Here is a 21,534-nt window from a genome sequence, read left to right on the forward strand (position 1 = left end):
ACTGGATTCAGAGGGCTCTGGAGGAAAAGTGAGGCTGGTGACCTGTACAGCCCTCCCTCACTCAAAACAAAGTCAAGTGCAAGTCATGTCATCATTTCTCAGATAGCATGGTCTTCGGCAACAAAGGACGAACACACACACACCTCAAATGATCCAACCATCCCTGATTGTTGCCTTCCTATTTCTCATCTCCTGTTCATGTCTAAAATCCTTTGGAAGACCCTCTACAATGGCCCCTATTGCCTCCTCTCTCTCTAGTCTAAACCTCGTGCAGCTTGGCTTCTCATGCCATGATTCACCAGAAACTCCAAAGTCATCAGGCATCTCATAGTTGCCAAATCGAATGGCCTTTTGCAGATCTTCATCCTTGACCTCTGTGCAACTGTGGACACTGTTGGTCACTCTCTTATCTTGGACAGTTTCCTCTTCAGGTTCTCATTGAGACAGCTTTCTCCTTGTTCTCTTCTTACCTGTCTCCCTGGCTCCTACCTCTACCTGTCCGACTGCTCTTTCTCAGTTGCTTCTGTTGGATTTTTCATCCTGGTTATTCTCACTCCTCATGGGGATCTTTCACCTTGTCTGTATTCTTGGCCCCTGTCATCTCTCTCCACATTGGCTTACTTTGTGATGTCATCAGTTCCCAGAAATCTGATGATCATATCTATCCTGATGTTTCTCTGTTCTTTATATACAACCATGCCCTCTCTTTTGGGTTCCTGTCTCACATTTCCAATGATTTATTGTGTATTGAGAAAAGGGTGTTGGGATATTTCAGAAGGGCAAGCAGCTCCAGGGTGAAGGTTAGCTGAACCTTTCTCAGGGCTGCTTTCCACCTTTGGTGATCAACTTTTACCCAACTCTCACCTGTGGCTCCAGGAAGCTGTAGCCTGCACAGTGGTCATACCCTGTTAAACTTTCTTGACGATGAACAGCCATGCTCCTAGGAGCCAGCCTTCCAGTCCAAAGTAGAGTTGAAACAGTAAACCCAGAACCTGTACTCCATCTTCCCTGCTGAGGAGAATTCAGTTCATTTGGGGGAACATTCACTGACTCCTCCTGAAGGAAATCAAGCTAACTTCCATACCCCACCATAGCAAAACCCCCTATCTCACTTTTGACATTTACGCAAATAATTTTATAAAACAAGAAATTTGCTAAACTCATCATATATGTGCCAACTCCAACTGCTCCAATGAAGATAAAACTGGTGTGTTGCAGATCTGAGCAAATTCTTCCTGCTATAGACAACTCACCACTGAAAAATTCCAAGGAGATTTTAAATGTCTTGTTGAACTGTTTCCATCATGTCTGACTCTCTGTGACTCCATTTTGAGGTGTTTTTGGAAAAGATATTGGGGTGCTTGGCCATTTCCTTTTCCAGTTCATTCTATACATGAGGAAATTGAGGCAAGTCTCAGGTCACATAGCTAGTAGGTATCTGAGACTGGATTTGAACTCAGAAAGAGATTTAAAGAAGTTTCTCTTAACTGCAGTTAATTGGACCTGTGAGGTTAATGAAGAAAAATATGTTTCAAAGTCAGATTCTCATGGGAATTTATCTAAATCCAAGGCACAACCTTGTCAAAGTAAATAAACCAACCACTCAAAATTTCATAGTGTTCAACTGATTCAAAATAATGTTTGCATTAGGAATAGCAAATAGGAAAAAACATTGGATCTTACAGATCTGCTCTCTAAGCATAAGACTGGGTGAGAGATTATTTGCTCCAACAAAGGAGAATGATAACAATGGACACTGAGTTAAGGAGCTTTAAGTTTGCAAAGAACTTTCCATCCATTACCTCTTTGGTGAAGTGAGCATGAAAGTTTTCTTGACCTCATGTTATTGCTGAACTACCTGTTGTTCAGAGAGGTTATGTGATTCCCCAGAAGTAACACAGCTAGTAACCATTGGAGACATGAACTTGTGACTTTCTGATTTCATGTCAAGTGTACTCCCCCCTAAACCATGTTTTTCAGGGCAAAGGAAAAAGTTCTTTTACTCCAAAAGCATCCTGTTTCAATATAGACCATCCTCCTTCTTTCACTTCAGCCTCCACATTCACCTTCTCTCTCAGAAAGATGTAATAACAGGCATAGAACCACGAGACAGGGAAGATCAAAGATTGCCTTTCCTTCCTCCTTCAGTAAGAGGCTCCATGTTCCCAGCCCTAAACCCTCATTCCCAAGGAATTAGGAGCTCATTACTTTAGGCCTTATCCAGAGAGAATTGAGGTTCTTGAGATCAGAATTCAAGAAGTGGGAGAGGCCTCAAGGCAATTTAGTCCAATTACAGCATTATACAGATGAGAAAACTGTAGCTTAGGGAAGTTGTGACTTGGCCACATATTTGAATATAGATTTCCTGATTCCAGTGCTAATGCTCAGCACACTGGACCTCAAAGTTAGGGCCTAAAACAAAGAAAATTAGAGAGTGAAATACCTAATCATAAATGTAAATGTCCTCAAGTTTTAAACAAGTAGACTGTTAGAGGAAAAGTAATAATTTGTTGCCCATAGAAATCATACAGAAATGCATGTATGCATATTTTAGATAGATGATAGATAGAAAATAGATAGATAGATAAATAGGTAGTAGATAGTCAAAATCAAGGTCTAGGAAAATGGATTTTACTTCAGGAACTCTGCCCCAGAATAATCTGTAATAATACTTTCAAATACAGATAGAAAATGAATGATCAGATACCCTATGCTTTTCATCACATGGAAGTTTGTCTCTTTTGGTGTAACTTTACCGATTGAATCCAATAAAAATCATATCAAGAGAAAAAGGAAAGGAAATTGCATTGTACTTCAAGACATAATACAAAATAATACCACACATACACACACAGGCACAGACACACACACACACACACATATATGCACCAAATAGTACAGTATTTGAGTGACTAAAAATAGTTAGTGTAATAAGACTGAAACATGCGTCTGGAGGCCCAAACCCTAGGATGAATCAATCAATACCAGAATAAGTCAGATATTAAGAAAATTTCTTCTAAACTCCCCACAATGTGTGGAAAAGCCTTCAGTCAATTTGAAGACATTCTAACACATTTAGTCATTGGATGAAGGCAGATGTTGCCCACCAGGGAATCATCATGGCACTGAGTGAAAGAATCAGAGGCAGGACTGAGCTGGTATACCAAGAGGGCAGACCAAGACTGGAACACTTCAAGCTGGGGAGGGCCTGGGGGAGGCCTACCTTGGTCCCTACAGCACAAGGTAGCAGGGGCTCCAGAGGGAGAGCTCAGGTGAAGTGTTTCACTGCTCCCCACCCACCCTCAAGTGTCAGTGTTATGAGTGGGAGCTGGAAGAGTGAACCCAGAAAGCTTATCCTCCCCTGTCCTGACTTGACAGTAAGCTCCCTGAGGGCAGGCAAATCTCCCTTGTCTTTGGCTCAGCACTGCCTTTCACAGTGCCTGCCACAGAGAAGTCCCTTAATAAGTCATTGCATGTTTGTAACTGAAACCTTGGAGAAGAGTCCCTAACTTGCTTTGATGAGCTGAGAATTGTTTTCATTGAAATTGAATTCCAATGAGATCAAAGACAGGACAGAAAGTTCCCATAGCTGTCAGAACATCCTTAACAAAAATCATGATGGCTCAAATACTGCCAGTACCACAAGAAAAGGAACAGTGGCAATCCAAAGGTGATGAGAGATTCCTGACCTTTTCTCCGTAAGACAAGATTAAATATTCAAAATCCTCCATCATGCCCTCTCTGTTCCCAACACTGCCATGAATTTCCTCTTTTCCAAGTTAAACATCGTTGTTCATCGAATTGTCATGGGATATACTTTTTTTGTTGATTTAACTATCAACTAATCCTCAAGAGAAATGATTTGTTTGTTGACCTGTCTTGCTGAGGACTTTCAGTTAATCACCATAGTACATGATCTGAAGGGCATGCCTAAAGTTATGTGCCTCTTGGAGCTGTCCATGGTATCACGGTCCTTCCTAAAACAGGACACTCAGAAAGAACTTATTTCATGTGTCGCAGGACCAAGGCTGAATATAGTTACTTTGTCACCTCCCTTGTACTGGGTACCAAACCAGACTAAAATATTGAAGCTTAGATTAGTTAATACACCTGAAGCCAGGCTTTTGACTCATATATATGTGTATGTACATGTGTGTATATGTATATATATATATATGTATACACACGTGTGTGTATGTGTGTGTGTGTACACTCACATAAATACATATGTATAAAAGGGTTACTTTAAGGAAGAAATTATAAGTCAAGAAATAGGGAAAAAGGTGGGAAATGTTCTCTTGGACAACTTACTCTATTTGTATGGACATTATTCATTATTAATTTAGCTACCTTAACAAAGAAGTACATTTCTGATTTGGGACATAAAAGACTTAAATTTCTTTGTGACATTGGCCAAATCATTTCCCTTCTCTTCATCTCAGTTTCCCCAACTACAAAATGAAGACATTGGAGTAGTTAACCTCTATGATCCTTTTCATCTCTAATTTTCACCTTCATCATTGTCATTTGTAATATCAACGCAATACCCACAACAGGTGCTATAGTTTTGCATGTGTATTTCCAGGGTAAATTGACAAAATATAAATTTTCTTCCTCAAAACCAAAACCAAAATATTTATTCAGATGCCAGAAGGTCATGGTAACAGTGAGGTTTGTACATATTACCAATAAAGGCAGCACAGCCATTCCCAGGCCCTTCCTCCATCAGGTCTACTCACAAATAAGCTCCCTTTGGCAAAATCACTCCCTCTCTCACTCACACTAGTTTCTCTGCTCAGCTCTGCCTCCTCTCTCCCAGTTCCACCTCACTCTCTGCTGAACCCTGCCTGCTCCATCCGTTTGAAAAATTCCTCCCACCATCAGTTTCATGTGACTCAGGCAATGGACTGGGTCAGAATTCAAAATAGGTCTCATGATCCTATCAAGGGACAGGGAAGATCTTCAAATTCCCCTACAGGCATGGTTAAAAAGGGTCCAAGTGCCGAGGTACAAGGGCCCTCAGCAGTCCCATGCATAGGAAGCCCCACTCCGCCGTTTCTGACAGGTGGTTGCCCAAACTCCAAGGAGGGAAAGCCACAAACTCTGTAGATAGCTTTTTCCTTTTTGGGCACCACTAATTCTTAGGAAGCTTTTCCTGACATAAAACTGTTCCTTTGCCACAGGTATCTATTGATCCTGGTCTTACCTTCTGGGACTTCAGAGGAGAAAGCCAAGCAATTATCCCCATGACCTAGGTCTACGTTCTTCCTACAAAACAAGTCATCTGAAAAACAAGAGAATGGTCCCCAGCATTTAGTGAAAAGAGACAGCAAACTTGGCTTTTCTTTGTTCATCTACTTTATGAAAAAAGATCTTTCTTGGGGAACCTCATTCTCAGAAGTTTGATATCTAAAGGGCATTGTTTGTGTGATGAAGTGGATTGGCCTTCAAAGTCATCAGATTTGGTAAACTCCTGAGCTCTTTCACTCACCGTCTGCTCTTCTCTGCTTCTCCAATGGACCAAGCACTTTTGGGACTCTGAAACTCCCTACCCTCAGGTGAGATGTGGGTCTTAGAAGAAAAACATGTGATCAGAGAGGGAGATTTCCCAGTGGTCCAAGTCTTCCCATTGTAACCATCTCTACTCCTTGTCCCCTCCAACTCTGAGAGAGTCTCTTGACTTCCCTAATATGATGTCTCTCTCTGGGGCTGAGACTCAAATCCAAATACCATGCTCTCTCTAATGCAGTGATTACACCATTTCTCCAAAGTCCTCAAGTTACTAAAATGGGCCAAACAGTCCCAGGCCTCTCTTCTGCATGAACTGAACAATGGTTAGAGAACAGTTCAGGCAGCTCCTAGTTCCTCTTCCTCTTCTCTTCCTTAAGCTGAATATCAAGTTATATTTTGGACTGAGAAACCTCAGCACTGCAATTTATGTTAATTTGGAGTGTAGGCTAACCATTTCACAATATAAGAACAACCTTATTCAATATTATTCATATTTAGTGTTTGAGACTTCTTTATACAAGTGTCCTCTTATTCAGTCAATCTTAGCTTGACTCTCTGTTTCCGCTATGTCTGTGACATTTTTTCTGTATGATTTTTTTAAACATCTTCGTGGTAGTTCTTTCATGGTGCATTTCTGGAAGCACTATAGTTTTTAGATTCTTTCTTATCATTCTATTTTGAAGCTCTGTTGTTTTGAGTTGTAGATATCTTATAGATGTTTTTCCAGATTTCAAACATTTTTCTCTTTCTTCCTCCTTCTAACTCCTCCTGGAACATTTTAACATTCAAAGACCTAGAGTGGGGTCACCAGAATGGGAAGGGCCATTTAATCCCTTCCATAATGTTGCTGTTGCTTCTTCATTCTTGAAAAAGACCAATGGCATCAGGAGGGTGATAATGTCCTGACTAACAAGTGAATTGGATTTGAGTGGGGTAGAGCTATGCAAAATCATCACCCTCACTTTCTCCTCCAGAGTCATTGGAGTCCAGTGGCAAGACATAGGTCAGGACAACTGGCGATGGTCCCAGATGGAGTGGAAGACCTTGACTTTTTTAACTAGGTCTTTGCCATGTCTTAATTTGTCTGAGAAAACATCCATTCAGTGATTAAAGGCTAGGCCATAGTGGAGGCAAAAGATTGCCTAGTTTGGCTTCCCAAAAGAATCAGTCTGAGAGTAGAGAGGACCCTTAGAGTTTCTGGCCAGAACAGAAGTAATCACTATTTACACTCATTCTGAGTCATCACAACACAAACAATGAGCAAGTGAGACTTGAACTAGGACCTATTACTGTCTAATCAGTGAAAGAAAAAGTGCTTTGATAGTCAAGTAGCTCCACTTGAATCCTAATGGCCTTTATCAAAGCCTGGTTTTCCAGAGCTATATTTCAAAAAATCATAAATGAAACTACATGACACAAGAGTTACTTGTCTCAGCTTTAAAAGAAAACCAATGATAGAAGAAATAGAGAAGAAAAACTTAGTTCTCAAAGCCCATGATTCCTTGTAAAGTATAAACAATCAAAATTTATATTCCTTTGGACAGAGTATCCACATTTTGGGGTATGACTCCCCATGAGGAAACAGGGAGAGGAATAGGAGGAGAAGGAGGAAAGCGCAGTATTGCCTAACTAGAACTGGCCAATTGGGTCCCAAGGGAGGCAGCTTCTCCTCTTCCCAGAATACTGTTCTTCCTCAATTCTTCCAGAGGACCAATGACATTAGGAGGGTGATAATGTTCTGACTAGCAGGTGAATTGGATGTGAGTGGGGCAGAGCTGTGCTAAATCATCAGCCTCACTCTCTCTCCAGAGTCATCAGTCTTTCATGTGAGAATTAGTGAAAAAAAACTTTAGGTCATTTAATTCAGATTAAAGGAAGACTATGAGGGAGAGGACAATGTCCTTCAAGTAATTTATGGGCAGTCATTGCAAATGGGATTTGACTTACTCAGTTTCACCCCAGAGGCAAAAGCAGCAGGAGATGATGGAAGGAGCCCTGAGGTCAACTTAGGTTTGTGAGGAAAGACTACCTGACTGTGAGAGCTAACCAAAGGTGGGCAGAGGGCTCAGGGAAGTAGTGAGGGCCCCAATCCATCAATAAGTCTTTAATAAAGGCCTACTATATCCTTGGCTGTACAAATACAAAGAATGAATTGATCACTGGTCACAATGAGATTATATTCCAACGAGGAAGAAATAAAGCATCTGTGTATAAATATGTAAAGATGTTTAAATATATGTGTGTGTTTATATATGTGTACATATACATAAAATATGTATGTATACGTGTTCAAATATGTACATTTATATAGTTAGCTATTGGTATATTTATATGTAATTTCATATTCATTCTGCAGACACAGTCAATATCAAATTTCTTCATGTGTCTCTCTCTGTACTCATGGATACTGATGTCCATTTCACTTCAGCCACAGCTCATGGGACCTTCTCCTCTCACCTCCTGGAGCCACCCCCAGCATTCAGGGCCTCCTCCACCCTTCCCTGAATCACTGCATGCACCTGCTCATTGTTCTCTCTCCCTTCATGGCCTCCTCCCTCCCTTCAGGTGCCAAATTACTATTGCTGAAGCACAGATAGGGTCATGTCATTTCCCTGCTCAGGAAACTTTGTTGGTTCCCCACTGCTCCTAGGAAACAGGACTGTATCCTTCAGATGGCATAAAAAGCCTTTGGCAAGGTGGCTCCACAATGTACCAGGCAGGGTTCCAATAGCTTTACCATTAGGATCTCATCTGATCCTCAGAACAACCCTGAGAGTGTTAGCAGGTGTTCTTATTATCCACACTTCACAGATCAGGAAACTGAGGCCAAAAGAGGTTAAGTGACTTGCCCTGGGTTACATAGTTTGTCTGAGCCTGAATTTGAACTCAGACCTTCCTGATTCCAGGTCAAGGGCTCTGTTCAGTATGCCACTTAGTTGCCCCTAGCATTATGAAAGAATTGTGGATTGATGGGTGGACTGACTGAATCTTTCCTCAATCATATCTTGCCTAGGGCAAATTTCCCTCCCCTGAACAATCATCCCACTTCCCTCACAGCCATTCAGGACAACCCTGTCCCTCCTTCATTTCTATTGATTCTTCTTTGTTCTTCCATTGAGCTTTTTGGAACCTCAGTTTCTTGGGAACACACTACCCTTGAGGTCAAACCAGAGTCCTCTTCTCCAAAATGACTGAGCATGTTCTTGATTTGATATACTAGCAACATCTGATTTGTACCTTGCAGAAGAAAACTTCTCAGGAGCCTTAGGGACTGTATCATTTTACCTCTATATGTCCAGAACTCAGAACTGTGCCTGAAAAGGAACTGGCTATAAGTAAATTCTTGTTGATTGGCATTGATGTGGATTAAACTGGGTCATCATTCTCCCACTAACTCACTGGGCAATTGTGGATGAATCCCTTCCCTTTAGAGCTGTACTCTTTTCTACCAAGGGAGAATTTGAGCAGGGTTTTAAAGTTCTATCCAGTTCTAAGGTCCTGTGCTCAGATTCCTGGGAGGGTCTTCTAAGTCTGATGTTTCATGTTCTAAGGGTCCTTCCAGCTCTGAGGCTTGAGGAAGAGCCAGAGACAGAGTGATAATGGAGAGGATTAAGTCAGGACTTAGCACTCCATTGTTAACATGAGTTGTCCAATGGCGCCAGATCTGATTGGAAGGATGTTACCTCCTAACCATGCCAAGTTCACTTCTCTTCTAGGTCAGTCCCATATCATCCAGTTTCTAACTTAAGACTCTAATGCAAGAGGCCTTTATTGACCCATAGGGTGAAGGGTGAGACATTTAAAGAGTGACATTTAAAATCATTAGAAAGACAGAGTTTCTGGGTAATATAATCATTTTATTAATAAGGTCAGCAGGTTATTAGTAAAAAGATGGTCATTTGGCTTCTCTTTTAGGCCAAAGACAATCATAGCGGTAGACTCACACTTTACATATCCTTCAAAACAGTAGGTGGTCCATCAAGGAGCAATAACATCTAATTGGTTAACCTGATTAGAGATGGATTAAATTGAAATGAAGGACTGGGTATCTCTTACATAGAGAAAGTATCTCTCTACCAGAAGCCCCATAGGTTTAGGCTACCATTTCAAAAGATCAATGCCACACCCAAACCTGAGGAGAGTGGGAGAGCTTCTACCAGGTTAGATCCTTGAACAGGAAAGGAAGTCCAGTCTTATTATCTACAATGTCCTTAAGAACAGGGGAGAGCTCTGAGTCTCTCCCTCACCTCCTCACTTATTGGTTATTGATAACCATTTTTCATATGAAAATATCAGAGGTTGACTAGAAAATCCCTAAACCCTTAAAGTTATGCCCTTAAGTCCAGTCGGAGTGTGGAAAGTGAGAGTCACTGGAAATAGAAAGCTTATTAATATCAATAGTTTATAGACTGTTTTCATTGCTTTGCAGTCTTTGTATTGTTTGTAGGCTAAAATGAAGGCTGTCCTATATCAAGTATGTTTTGATGCACCACTGGTGCTCGCACAAGACATCTTTTGTTCCCATCTGCAGTGACCTGGAAATGAGCTAATTCTGTTTCCAAGTAAAAACTTCAAATTCAATACACCAAACAATGTTTGGGGAGCAGATTCCCCAGGCCTGAATTTGGGCTTGGTGGAATCATGGCTTGGGTATGTGAAATGGAATTTTGAAGAGGTCACCTCAGCCTCCTCTCCCTCTTGAGGGTAGAGTGCCAAATTCCTCCCACAGCCTGCCTTTATAGAAGACAGAAAGTGTATTGTCAACTCACTCCACGCTGCATCTGCTGCCCTGCCAGGTTTATCCAGGTAATAGGATACCCCTCCTCCAGGGACTCCCTTTGATTAAGCCTGCTATGGGGGTGCTGGGAACTCCTGAATGGAGCCAATGGAATTCTACCCCATTCTAGGGATGATCCCCACCAGGGTGGGAAATCTTGTATGAGGCTGATACCTCTCCAAGTGACGTCTCTGGGAATTGAGTTCTGGGGAAGCTGTTGGGTTTCACATGGAGTGATGGGATGGGGGGTGGGGAAACTGAGGTCATGGAAAACAGAGGGGAGCTGCCAAATTCTAGTGGCAAAGAAGGAGAACAGCAGGGAGTCCTGGAATGAACAGGACCTCACTTCGCACCCACCTACCCCCAGTGTTCAGAAACCTAGTGACCTTCCTTCCGTGGTGTAATGGTAAGGAAAATAGAACGTTTTGCTGTTTTTGTTTTAATAAAAATTGAATAATATGATTAAGGAGGATCTTTCCCACCCATTGATGGGCCTGCCCATTGTGGGAAGCTTGATTAGAGGAGTTGTCTTCTAGGAGGGCCCCAAGTATCTTTTGTTTTTTGAGGCATTGGGTCAGAGGGTTATGCCCTCTGGTTCAAAAAAGGGTATAAATATTCTGAGGGTGAGGTTTTACTTCAGAGCTTATTGACTGGAAGTGTTTCTTTGGCCAGAGAGACTCTGGGAAGTGAGTAAAAAGTCCCAGGTTAAAACCCAGAAGTTGAGACTTCCCTCTCTGGTAACTTTGCAAGTATGTAATGGTTTGGAAGCATATCTGTCGACTTTCAATTTCTCTGTATTTTCTCTGAAATTTTGATTTTCTCTGATACCTATACTTCATTAAAGTGATTGTTAATCCCTCAAAAGTTGCCTTTCCTTTTATGAATGCAGATCTAAGCACCTGTGAGAGCAGGCCCCCCTGTGTATGTTGGGATTCTTATGATGCATTAGGTCTCCAGGTCCTCTGCTGAAGGGCACAGTGTCTTCTTATTTCAGATGAGGAAACTGAGGCCCAGGAACATGCCCATACAACATGCCAAAGTCACCCTAGGAGAAAATGGCTCCAAGAAAGCATCCTGCATCTAGTGTGGCCCTGGATGCTCTGTGCCCAACTGAGGGTGCTCCCCCACACCTGAGGCCAGGGCTGCTGAGGCTCTGGAGTGTCCTGGGAAGCAGGTCCTTCAGTAAGGACATATTCCTTACATCTATGAGATCATGCCATAGGCCATAACTGGGGCTGTTCAGAAGGAGATCCTGAGAACTGTCCTCTGGTCCTAGAGGCTGGTCCTGTAGCTGCAGGGTCAGACTTGACTTGGTGGGTCCCTGAGGGCAGAACTGAGGCCATTGAATGGAAGGAACAGGAGGCAGGTCTGGGCAAAGTTCAAGACCAGGAGCCATCACAGAGATGACTGATGGCTTCTGGAGCTGGTGGCTGCTACCTGCTTAGGGCCTTCCTGTGGGAGGAACAGGCCTAGTGTTGGTAACTGGAAGAGTCAGGGGTATAAGGCCAGGTGGTATGGGAGTGAGGAGCATAGGATGCCATGGGCTTGTGGGTCAGAGGACAGACACACTCACCAGGTGTAATAGAGCCAAGTGAAGCCATGAGGAGAAAGCCAGCCCCCATAAGGGTTCTTTGGAGCACTATGAGTACCAGGGACCCAGACCTGTTCTCCTGGGCAGACAAGACTGTGGGAAAGAAGGGCAGAGGCTGGTTAGAGGGGGGTCATATCCCCCTTTCAGTCCTTCCCTTTCAGCCTCACTCCTTCTCAGGACCCCAGTATCTTCCTTGAAGTCCCAAGGCCTAGGGCTGCCAGGCCTTCTGAAGGAGTGGGAGACAAAGACCAGCCCAATGCACTGCCTTCAACTGATAACTGCCTTCAACACCTGTTCCTGCTTGGCTCTAGGGGTTGTTGTATGCTCAGACTGGGGACAGAACAAGGCAGGGGAACTGTAACCCTACCATAATCACTATGGGCATGTCCTCAGTAAAGGCTCTGTAGCCCAAACACTATGGGGGCCTCCTTCCACCATCTGCCTCTCCTATACCCTCCCCAGCACTCACTCTTGTTTCCTCATCCACTCCAGACTTTCTTCTCTCACCCATCCTCTGCCTTGATGACACAAATACCAGGGTCCTGGGCCAAGATGCCATGGATGACCTTGGCATCATTGATGTCCAACCCAGCCCTCCACAGCCCCTGTCCTTGCTTTAGCTGCCTTCACGGTCATTGGAACGAGTTGTCCTTTTTCTCCCATTCCTCCAGGGGAAGTCTTCACATGCTTTAGATAGATACCCCCTAACACACCCATGCCTCTGAGGTCTCTCAGTCACCCTTAACCTCATTTAGCCTGACTACTGAGACAGTTTGACCAGTGTGGCCCTGTCCATGCTATAGCTTCTTGGAGTCACAGGTGAGACTGAGTGAGAGTTGGAACCCAGAAAGGGAACAGCAGCCCTTACCCCACAGGAGCCAGCCCTCCCTGATCACCCCATCACCACTACATACATACACCCATCCCTTGGGTATCTGGTGGGTATTTAATAAACCCTGGCTGACATGACTTCACAGAAGATGAGTGAGGAGATAGATGAGAAGCCAACATGTGTCTGCCTCCAGAGATTTAAGTATTAAACCTTGACAAATTTGATCTCAGATCCCCAGGTGATGAAAGAAGCAGGATATGGCACTCAATAAACCATTCTGAGGCCTTTGAAGCATCTTAGAAAGGGGGAGAGATGCCACAGCCTGGCAGGAACAGTGTCAAGCCCTGATTTTAAAGCAGGAGGAAAGTGAATCACTGAGGGGGGCATGTGGAAGGGCAATAACTCCAGGTCAGGGAGCTGGCCCCCTTTTCCATGATCAATTCTGGTCTGCATCAATCCTCAGTTCTCCTTCTTCTCCACAAGACTAGAACTGGTGCCTGGCTCCTGGTTCATAGTCCCAAAACCTCCAGGGGTGCCCACCCTTTTTCAGAAGCAGCAGAGATGTTCCCTCTCTGTGCACACTCACCTCCTTTATCCATCTCCAAACACTGATTTCCTGTTCCACATTCCCTTACCCCAAGCCAAGGATAGAAAGGCAGAGAGAGGCTGAGGCCTGAGGGTGATAGTCCACAGGGAGCATTGTCCTCCCCTCATTCTCAGGGGTGCTCTTGCCCAGCTCATACATTGACGTGGGGAGCAATGGGGTCAGCAAAGACAGATAGAGGAGGCTCAGGAGTGGGAACACAGATGGGCTGGGGCCTCAGGGGCTCCTTCTCTGAGGGATCTATAGGTAGGAGAGAGGGCCAGGCTCCAGAGGCCCAAGGAAGGACCTTGATGTGGGCTTTTCACTTGGGCATTAGAGGGAAGCTGGGAGTCTGGGCTGGGGCAGGAAGAGGGTGCTGGCCCAGCTTCATCTCCAGTGAACAGTCCTATATTAAGCACCTACTATATCCAAGCCTGCTTCTCAGCCCCAGTGTTTACATGGGAACCAGTCTCAACCCTCAGGGAGCTCACAGCCTGGCAAGGAGTCAGCCTTTCCCTCAGATTTCTTAGATGGGCAAACTCACAGGGTGACAAATGTCTCAGAAATGTGCAAATTAAGGGCCTTAGGAGGTTGCAGAGATGGCAGTGTGTCCTGGGCAGGGGGAGCCCAAGAGGCTGCCTGAGGAGGAGGCTTTGCTTAAATCTGTCATGACAACTCACCTTTCTGAAGCTGTCTGAGAAGACAGGAAACAGACATTATCCCAGTGACACTTCATGGAAACTCAGGGATGGAGGCCCTTGGGGGCTTCTCTTTCCATTTTATGCATAAAGAAAATGAGGCTCAGAGATGTTAAACCATTTATTAGCCTGTTGTCACATGGTAGGAAGGTCCCACTGTTGTCTCTGAAGCTGTGCCTTCCTGGCTCAGGGACCAACCCTCTGACCCCAAACCACAGGACAAGGGCAAGGTCAGAAGGTCAGCAGGCCTGGGGATGACACTAGAGATAGACAATGTCTGAGGCCCTAAGGATCTGAGCTGGGAGAGAGGAGGCTGAGAGGGCTGAGCATGAGAAGTCCAGCCTAGTTGGGGATGCTTGGGAGGACTCCAAGCCCATGGAGACTCAGCTGAGAAACATGGCAGCCCCAGGAACTAACTCAATCTTAGCCTGCTTAAGAAGAGGCCCTGGGTCTAGGAGGAAGGAGAGGGTGGTCCAGTGGGCCTGGCTCTGATCCACCACATCTGGAAAACTGGGATCACTTGTGGGCACCAGGATTCAGGAAGAACAGTTATCATCTGGGGATGATTCGGAGGAGAGAGCCCAGGCTGGGGAAAGACCTGGAGATCATGTCATAGGCCAATTGGGTAATGGGCCTGGGGCTGTTCAGAGAGAGAAGAGGAGACCCAGGGAACCTGAGAACTGTTCTCTAGTCCCAGAGACTGGTTCTGCAGCTGCAGGGTCAGACTTGACTTGCTGGTACTCTGAGGGCAGAACTGGGGGTCATTGCGTGGAAGGGGAAGGAGGCAGGTCTGGGTGGGTTCAAGGCCAGGAACCAATCACAGAGATGACTGGATCTCTTCTGCAGCTGGTGGCTATTCCCTCCCTAGGGGTTTCCTGTGGAAGGAACAAGCCCAGTGTTGATCCTAGCTGGAAGAGTCAAGGGTGTAAGGCCAGGTGGTATGGGGTAAAGGCTGATCCCAGGGACCACTTCTGGGAAGAACAGTGAGGAGGGATTTGGCAGGGAGTGAGGGGCATGGAATGCCATGGATGTGTGGTCAGAGGGCAGACACACTCACCTGGTGTAATAGAGCCAGGTGAGGCTGTAAGTGAGGAGAAAGCCAGCACCCATGAGGGCTCCTCGGAGCACTATGAGCACCAGGGGCCAAGAGCTGTTCTTCTGGACAGAGAAGGCTGCGGGGGAGAAGGATGAGGCCTGGTTAGAGGGGGCCCATTGTCCCTCAGGCCTCAGTCTCCTCTAGCCGTGAGGCCATTTCACTTCACCACAGCGCCCTGCTTGAATTCCCAAGACCCAGGGCTGCCAGGCCTTCTCTAGGGTGGGAGAGGGAGTCCAGCCCAGTGAGTACAGGGTAGGTGTCCAGGCTCTGATAATGGCCTTCAACACCTTTTCCTGCCTGGGTCTAGGGGCCTCTGTGATTAGGAACTGAACAAGTCAGGGATACTGTGACCCCACCACCATAATTCACATGGGCATGACCTTAGCAGAGGCTCTCTAGTCCGAACACTATGGGGGCTGCCCCCCACCATCTGCTTCTCCCAGAACCAACCTAGCACTCATTCTGCTGCCTCACCCACTCCAGGCTTTCTGCCTCTCATCATCCTCTGCCTCGATGCCCATGTGCTGAGACAGTTTGACCAGAGTGTGGCCCCTTCCATGTTATACCTTCTTGGAGCCCCAGATGAGACTGGGTGAGAGGCAAACAAAAAGTGGAAAAAGCAGCCCTCCCAAGGGCTCAACAGCCCTGACCCCATAGGAACCGATCACCCCATCACCACTACACATACACCCATCCTCCAGGGAATTGGTGAGTGTTTAATAAACACTGGTTGACATGACTTCACAGAAGATGGGTGAGGAGATAGATGGAAAGGCAGCATATATCTACCCCCAGAGATTCAAGTTCCACACCCTGACAAATTCAATATTGGATCCCCAGGAGATAAAGGAAGTGGCACATGGCACTCAGAATGCCTTCTTGGGGTCTTTGAACCCTCTCAGAAAATGAGAGAGATGCCACAGGCTGGAAGGACTAAAGTCAAGCTCTAATTTTAAAGCAGGAAACAAGTGAATTCTTGATCGAGGGTGGGTCATGTGGAAGGGCACAACCTCCATTAACTCCAGGCCAGGGAGCTGACCTCCCCCCTTTCCATGACCAATTCTGGTATGCTTCAATCCTCAGTTCTCCTTATTCTCCATGAGACTGAGATGAATTATCTATCCCTCACTTGGCTAAAGAGTCGAGCTACATTGTATTTCTGACATTCTTCCCATGGGCCAGGTGAGAACCATATCAAACCAACACAGAAGGTTCATTAGTCAGGGCCTGGTCTTGGTGAAGCCTATCCACTCTTTGCAATCACACCTTCCCTTTCTCAAAGTTCACCAACCACCCCTTTAATATTCTATCCTCAAACTTTCCAATAATTGAGGTCAACTTCACTGCCCTGTGCTTTGTATGGTCTGTTCTCGTCCCCTCTAAAAATAAATCAGGACATTGGTCCACATCTTACATAGTCTATGGCCTTTGATATGTTAGGGAGAGAGGCTCAATCATATCTGTTCATTCTTTTAGTGGGTTCCTGGAAGGAGCAGGACCTCTCCCTCCCTGCCCCTCCCACTCCCTGCACCCAGTAGGAGACACATTTGTCTAAGGCAGTGGTGGGTGGCAAGACAATTCCAAAGTTCCACTGGGCCTGGTATTAATTCACATATTAGAGGGTGTGCATCCCAAATCCTTTGATACTACATTAGTAGATTAGGGGAACACTGAAAACAAAGCATTATGGGATTTCAGCAAACCTTAATGGGAATCTGCAGTCTGCTTTCTCCTTTGGTAAAGGAAGAAGAGATGAAGGCTGGTGTGTTTCAAACTCCAGTCTGTGGATCAGACTCCCGACACCTGCACTAGGCTCTTCCCAGGATGTCTGCCTGGCCTCTCTGAGCAGCTCCTAACAGGTTGTAGCCTCACCTTTCTCCTCTGGCCTCCACTTGCTCCCTGAATCAGCCTCCTCACAGCTCTCCCTTCCTCCAGGTGCCCCAACCTTCTTACCTGGCAGCAGCCAGACAGAGACTGTCCCTCCCTCACAGTAGGGACTAAGGTGCTGTCTTGACTGCAGACCGATAGACCAGACTTGTTTGATCTCACCTGCAAAGTGTTGCTGCTGCTACTGCCCTCCACTAACTTCCCCCCCTACCCACCAGCACAAGGAGGGGTCTGGCTCTGCTTGGGCAGAACAGGTACAGAACAAGCCCTTCTTGACACAGGAGCAAGAAGGACTGAATATCCTTGGGGTGTCTGTGGGAAGATACAGGAGCCCCCCCTTAGTGGGTGACACTCTCTTTTCCCCACCAGGACACATGCACCCCATGGTGCCCAGGCCCCTCACACTCACACTGCACAGAGACGCTTAGGGAGGCCTGCTTGGAGCCCAGAGGATGCTGAGCCAGGCAGGTGTAATTGCCTCCATCTGCTGGGCCAGGTGGGCAGATCCAGGTGCAGGACTCCATCCTCTGAGGGCTGAGAAGAGATCAGGGTTTGGTCCCCCAGGATCCAGCTCAGTGTAGCTGGGGGATTGCTGTTGGCAGCACAGAGCAGGTGAAGGGATCGTCCCTCCTGCACCACAAGAACTGAGCTGTTTCCTGGGACAAAACCTGAAAAAGATTAGGAGGTCCCAGGAGTGAGAACCTGGAGGGACTTCAGAGATCCCTAGGTTCCCATCACTGTACCCAGCAGAGACCTGGGAGCTTTCTAGCAGGTGTGACTCCTCCAATATCCCACCAGAAGGGGCAAGTGGAAGAGGACAGGACCCCAGGCAGGAAGGAAACCCCAGGCCCAGCCCAGCCTGGCTTCCTGACCCCTTCTCCCTGCCCTGCATCTTCCCTGGCTACTCCCCAGACCATGGAGGCCTCCCCTGCCCTCTCCTGCTACCAGGGCACATTCAGCCTGGGCTGTGTTCCTGCCTTTGCCTCAGATGGGGTTTTCTTTTTCTTCTTTTCCTTCCTTCCTTCCTTCTTTGTTCCTTCCTTTCTCCTTTCTGTCCTTCTTTCTTTCTTTCTTCTTCCCTTTCACTGTACCCCATTAATCGAAACATAATATTTCTTTAAAAAAATAGAAAGAAAGGAAGGAAGGAAGGAAGGGAAGAAAGAAAGAAACAAAGAAAGAAAGAAGAAGAGAAAGAAAGAAAGAAAGAAAGAAAGAAAGAAAGAAAGAAAGAAAGAAAGAAAGAAAGAAAGAAAGAAAGAAGGAAGGAAAGGAAGGAAGGAAGGAAGGAAGGAAGAGGAAGGAAGGAAGGAAGGAAGGAAAGGAAAGAAGAAAGAAAGAAAGAAAGAAAGAAAGAAAGAAAGAAAGAAAGAAAGAAAGAAAGAAAGAAAGAAAGAAAGAAAGAAAGAAAGAAAGAAAGAAAGAAAGGAAGGAAGAAAGAAGGAAGGAAGGAAAGAAGGAAAGAAAGAGTGAGCTCTGGGGAGGACTAAAATGTCCTCACTATGAGCTTGGAAATCTTACATCTTGACAGCCCACTGTAATCACCACTAGGATCCACTTTCTCACACTCAGCAGCCCTGGGGCCTTCAGGCCCACAATACACCTGCCCTGACTGAATGCTCAAGGCTTAGCCTGGATGGCCCAGACTCCTGTCCCCCACTGCCTGCACCTCCTGGACCCATCCCCCATAGCCTCCTCCTACACAAGCCCCTCAAAACCCCCAGACCAGCTCTGAAATCAACATTAATACCCCAGGTAGCAAAGCCTCTGCATTTGGCTTGAACTGCAGAGAGCCAGGTCAGCTTCCCCAACAGGGAAACTTTGATAGGTCCAATGGATAGAGCACTTCCCTGGGAACTGGACCCCAGGTTGGGACTTGTCCCTGTCAGCCCAAGCCTGGTACAGTGGAGAGGTCACTAAATTAGACTTTATATTTAGAGTTCACACCTCTCTGGTGCTGGGGATCTGGGTGAACTTGATCTGACCCTGCTCATACCTCTCAGCCTCAACTTTCTCATCTGGAAAGTGGGGATAAGAACTCTCCTGCTTTCATCTCATGGGACTGTTGGGGGAAAAATGGTTTCTAACCCTTAAAGTCATGAGCAAACATGATCTGATGTACTTCCAAGGGGAGAGGTAGTCCAGACCAAACAGTAAGTGGGCCTGCAGAGTGAGTCCCTGTCTCTCCTGTCTCCCTCCTCTCCTTGACATCCACACCCACCCACAGAGTAGCAACTGAAGCTCCAGAATCCCCTCCCTGGCCTCCACTAGAGGCCCTGCTAATACCTGTTGTCCTGTTGTCCAGGGCCACAGTGATGGTCACATTCTGCACAGCATCTATAAGAGAAGGACCAGGCTGGCTGGGGGTGGGGCTCTCTGCCCAGCCCACCATCAGGCAGGGAAAAGATTAAATTCCAGAACCACAGAACATCAGAGTGGAAGGAACTCAGAGGTCATCTAGGCTAAGCCTACTTGACTGACCTTGGCACACGAGATAAAATAGGAAATCCTAGGCCATGTCTCTGCTGGGAGGTAGCTTTCCCTACACTGTCCAGGAAAAAGGCATCTGGTTTCCCAGGCTGAGTCGACCACTCTGGCTCTTAATGCCCCCCTCCCTCATGCCCTCACTTGGGAGATACAGGTCTCCTGCCCCAGCACACAGGACACATTGAGTTGGACAGTCCTCTCTGTACTCAAATGGCCTCCAGTAAGTGTCACCTGACAGGTGAGATTGGTGCCATGATGCTCATGCCCAGGGACAAAGGAGACCTCTGAGGGGGAGAATGCTCCAGAGCTTTGTAGCTTGGAGGAGAGGGCAGCCCCTATCCAGGAGAATGTGAAAGGACTGTTTTCCCCACAGACCCAAGGAAATGTACATTTCAGAGTCATTGGCTTCCCCGATTCTAACATCTCTGGAATAGAGATGTCTGGTTTCTGGATCATGTCTGGAGAGGAGAGAGACACTGAGCCATGGGCTGGGGAGGGGAATGAGGCCTCAAGTGTCATTTCAGATGCTGGTACCCACCCCAACCCTAAGGTTCCTACTGTGTCCCCCTCATAATAGGACTCCGTTCATGCCCCTGCTCCTTACTAGCTTTCTGGGCATCCCCTGTCATCCTTATGACCTGACTTCTTCATGGAGCGTTTCATGAGGTTACATAGAAAATGCATTAGACATAATACGGTCCAACTCTCATATATTACATTTGGACAAACTGAGCTCAGAGAGGTGCAACTATGTAATAGCTTTTCCCCAGGCCATAGTCGGTCAGGGGCTTGAATCCAACTTTTCTGGGAGCTGTAAATATATTGCTTTTTCTAGCCCACCCCACAACCCTTCTCAGCTTTGCCTTGACTTCTGCTTCCTCACGGAGCTGAGCCCATCATCTTCCTCTCCATCCTTCTACCAATCTATGGTATCTAGAGCATAACTTCCACATCCTTTCTTGCCTTTGCCCTTCTCCCTGAGTACTTTCCCCCCACATATTCTCCTCTCACCTTGTTTCCTCCACATAGGACCCTGAGCCTGAAGGACCTCCCATACTAATCTCCATGGAGGCTCCCCTTCCTCCTACCTTGGGGCCCTTTCCTGGGATGTGATTCCTAACCTGTCACATTCACATAAACCAGAAGTTTCAGGTGAGTACTGTTCACTTGACCCTCTCTCTTCATCCAGAAGTAATATTGTCCACTGTCAGCTTTCCTGGCTTTTGGGATGTTCAGGGAGCAGTTGGCCATTCCAGGATTCCCTAGGAGGTGGAATCGAACTTGCACTTCTGCTTCTATCTCCCGATTCGGGTCGTTTGTGGCCACAAGCTTGTCATATTTATATTTCCCTTTCCTAAACCAGTAGCCATATCCTGGGGAGACCTTAGGGATGTGTTCCAGAGGAGAGGAGATGTTGCAGGGTACCCGGGCACACATCCCCTCCAGTACGGTCACGTCAGGCTGCTTCTGGACTTCATATCTTGCAATCTGGCACAGATACCCTAGGGGCAGAAGGATCCTGGATCAGTATCTCCAATCTGTCCTCCTCACCCTATCCCCTCTGTGATCCAGCTCCACTCACCCTCCCAGATTAAGGCCAGCAGTAGCAGCATCTGCAGCATAGGAGAGAGCCAGACCTCAGACATATCTGCTTGCTTCTTAGTTTCTTCCGTCCAGGAAGCTGAAGCATGCAAACAGGGAGATAACTAATTTCATAAGAGAAATAACCAATTTTCACCAGCCCAGACTGACTTGGATTGGGTGAGGAAGGGTCTTCTGTCTTGGACCAGCTCAGGAAACATTCAAAATTCACCAGTGTTGAAGAAAAATCTACAAAGGCTGAGGTTTTGGGTGTTTTGTGGAATAGGGTGTTTATATAATAAATGAGAGTGCAGTAGCCAGTGCTTTCAAATTCTGAGGACACAAAGAGAAATAATTCCCATGAGGAGGGAAGGGGGAATATCTCATCTAATGAAACCAAGGAACTCACCAGTCAGCTTAGGTAGAAAAGAGACATGCATGGAAAATGGAAGCAAGGTTCTCTCTCTCTCTCCCCACCCTTCCCTTTTCTTTTC

General features: G+C 46.2%; 1 protein-coding gene across 2 annotated transcripts in view; it reads right to left on the reverse strand.

Annotated features, from left to right (window-relative positions):
* Positions 1-21,130, reverse strand: part of LOC140503628 (sialic acid-binding Ig-like lectin 8) — a 40,631-nt gene extending 19,501 nt beyond the window's left edge. The window contains exons 1-6 of one of the 2 annotated variants that reach the window (XM_072607770.1): positions 21,042-21,130; positions 20,581-20,961; positions 19,259-19,309; positions 17,385-17,643; positions 15,050-15,164; positions 14,101-14,867 (exon numbers count right to left, since the gene is read on the reverse strand). In XM_072607770.1, coding sequence (XP_072463871.1) covers positions 14,793-14,867; positions 15,050-15,164; positions 17,385-17,643; positions 19,259-19,309; positions 20,581-20,961; positions 21,042-21,105 — 945 coding nt within the window. In that variant the 5' untranslated portion in view covers positions 21,106-21,130 and the 3' untranslated portion in view covers positions 14,101-14,792. Of the gene's footprint in view, positions 1-14,100; positions 14,868-15,049; positions 15,165-17,384; positions 17,644-19,258; positions 19,310-20,580; positions 20,962-21,041 lie in introns of those variants that run through there. The other variant, XM_072607771.1, reaches the window with a different exon arrangement.
* Positions 21,131-21,534: the final 404 nt, after the last annotated feature.

Source organism: Notamacropus eugenii, chromosome 5 (genome assembly GCF_028372415.1).
Source record: "Notamacropus eugenii isolate mMacEug1 chromosome 5, mMacEug1.pri_v2, whole genome shotgun sequence".
Lineage (NCBI taxonomy): Eukaryota > Metazoa > Chordata > Mammalia > Diprotodontia > Macropodidae > Notamacropus > Notamacropus eugenii.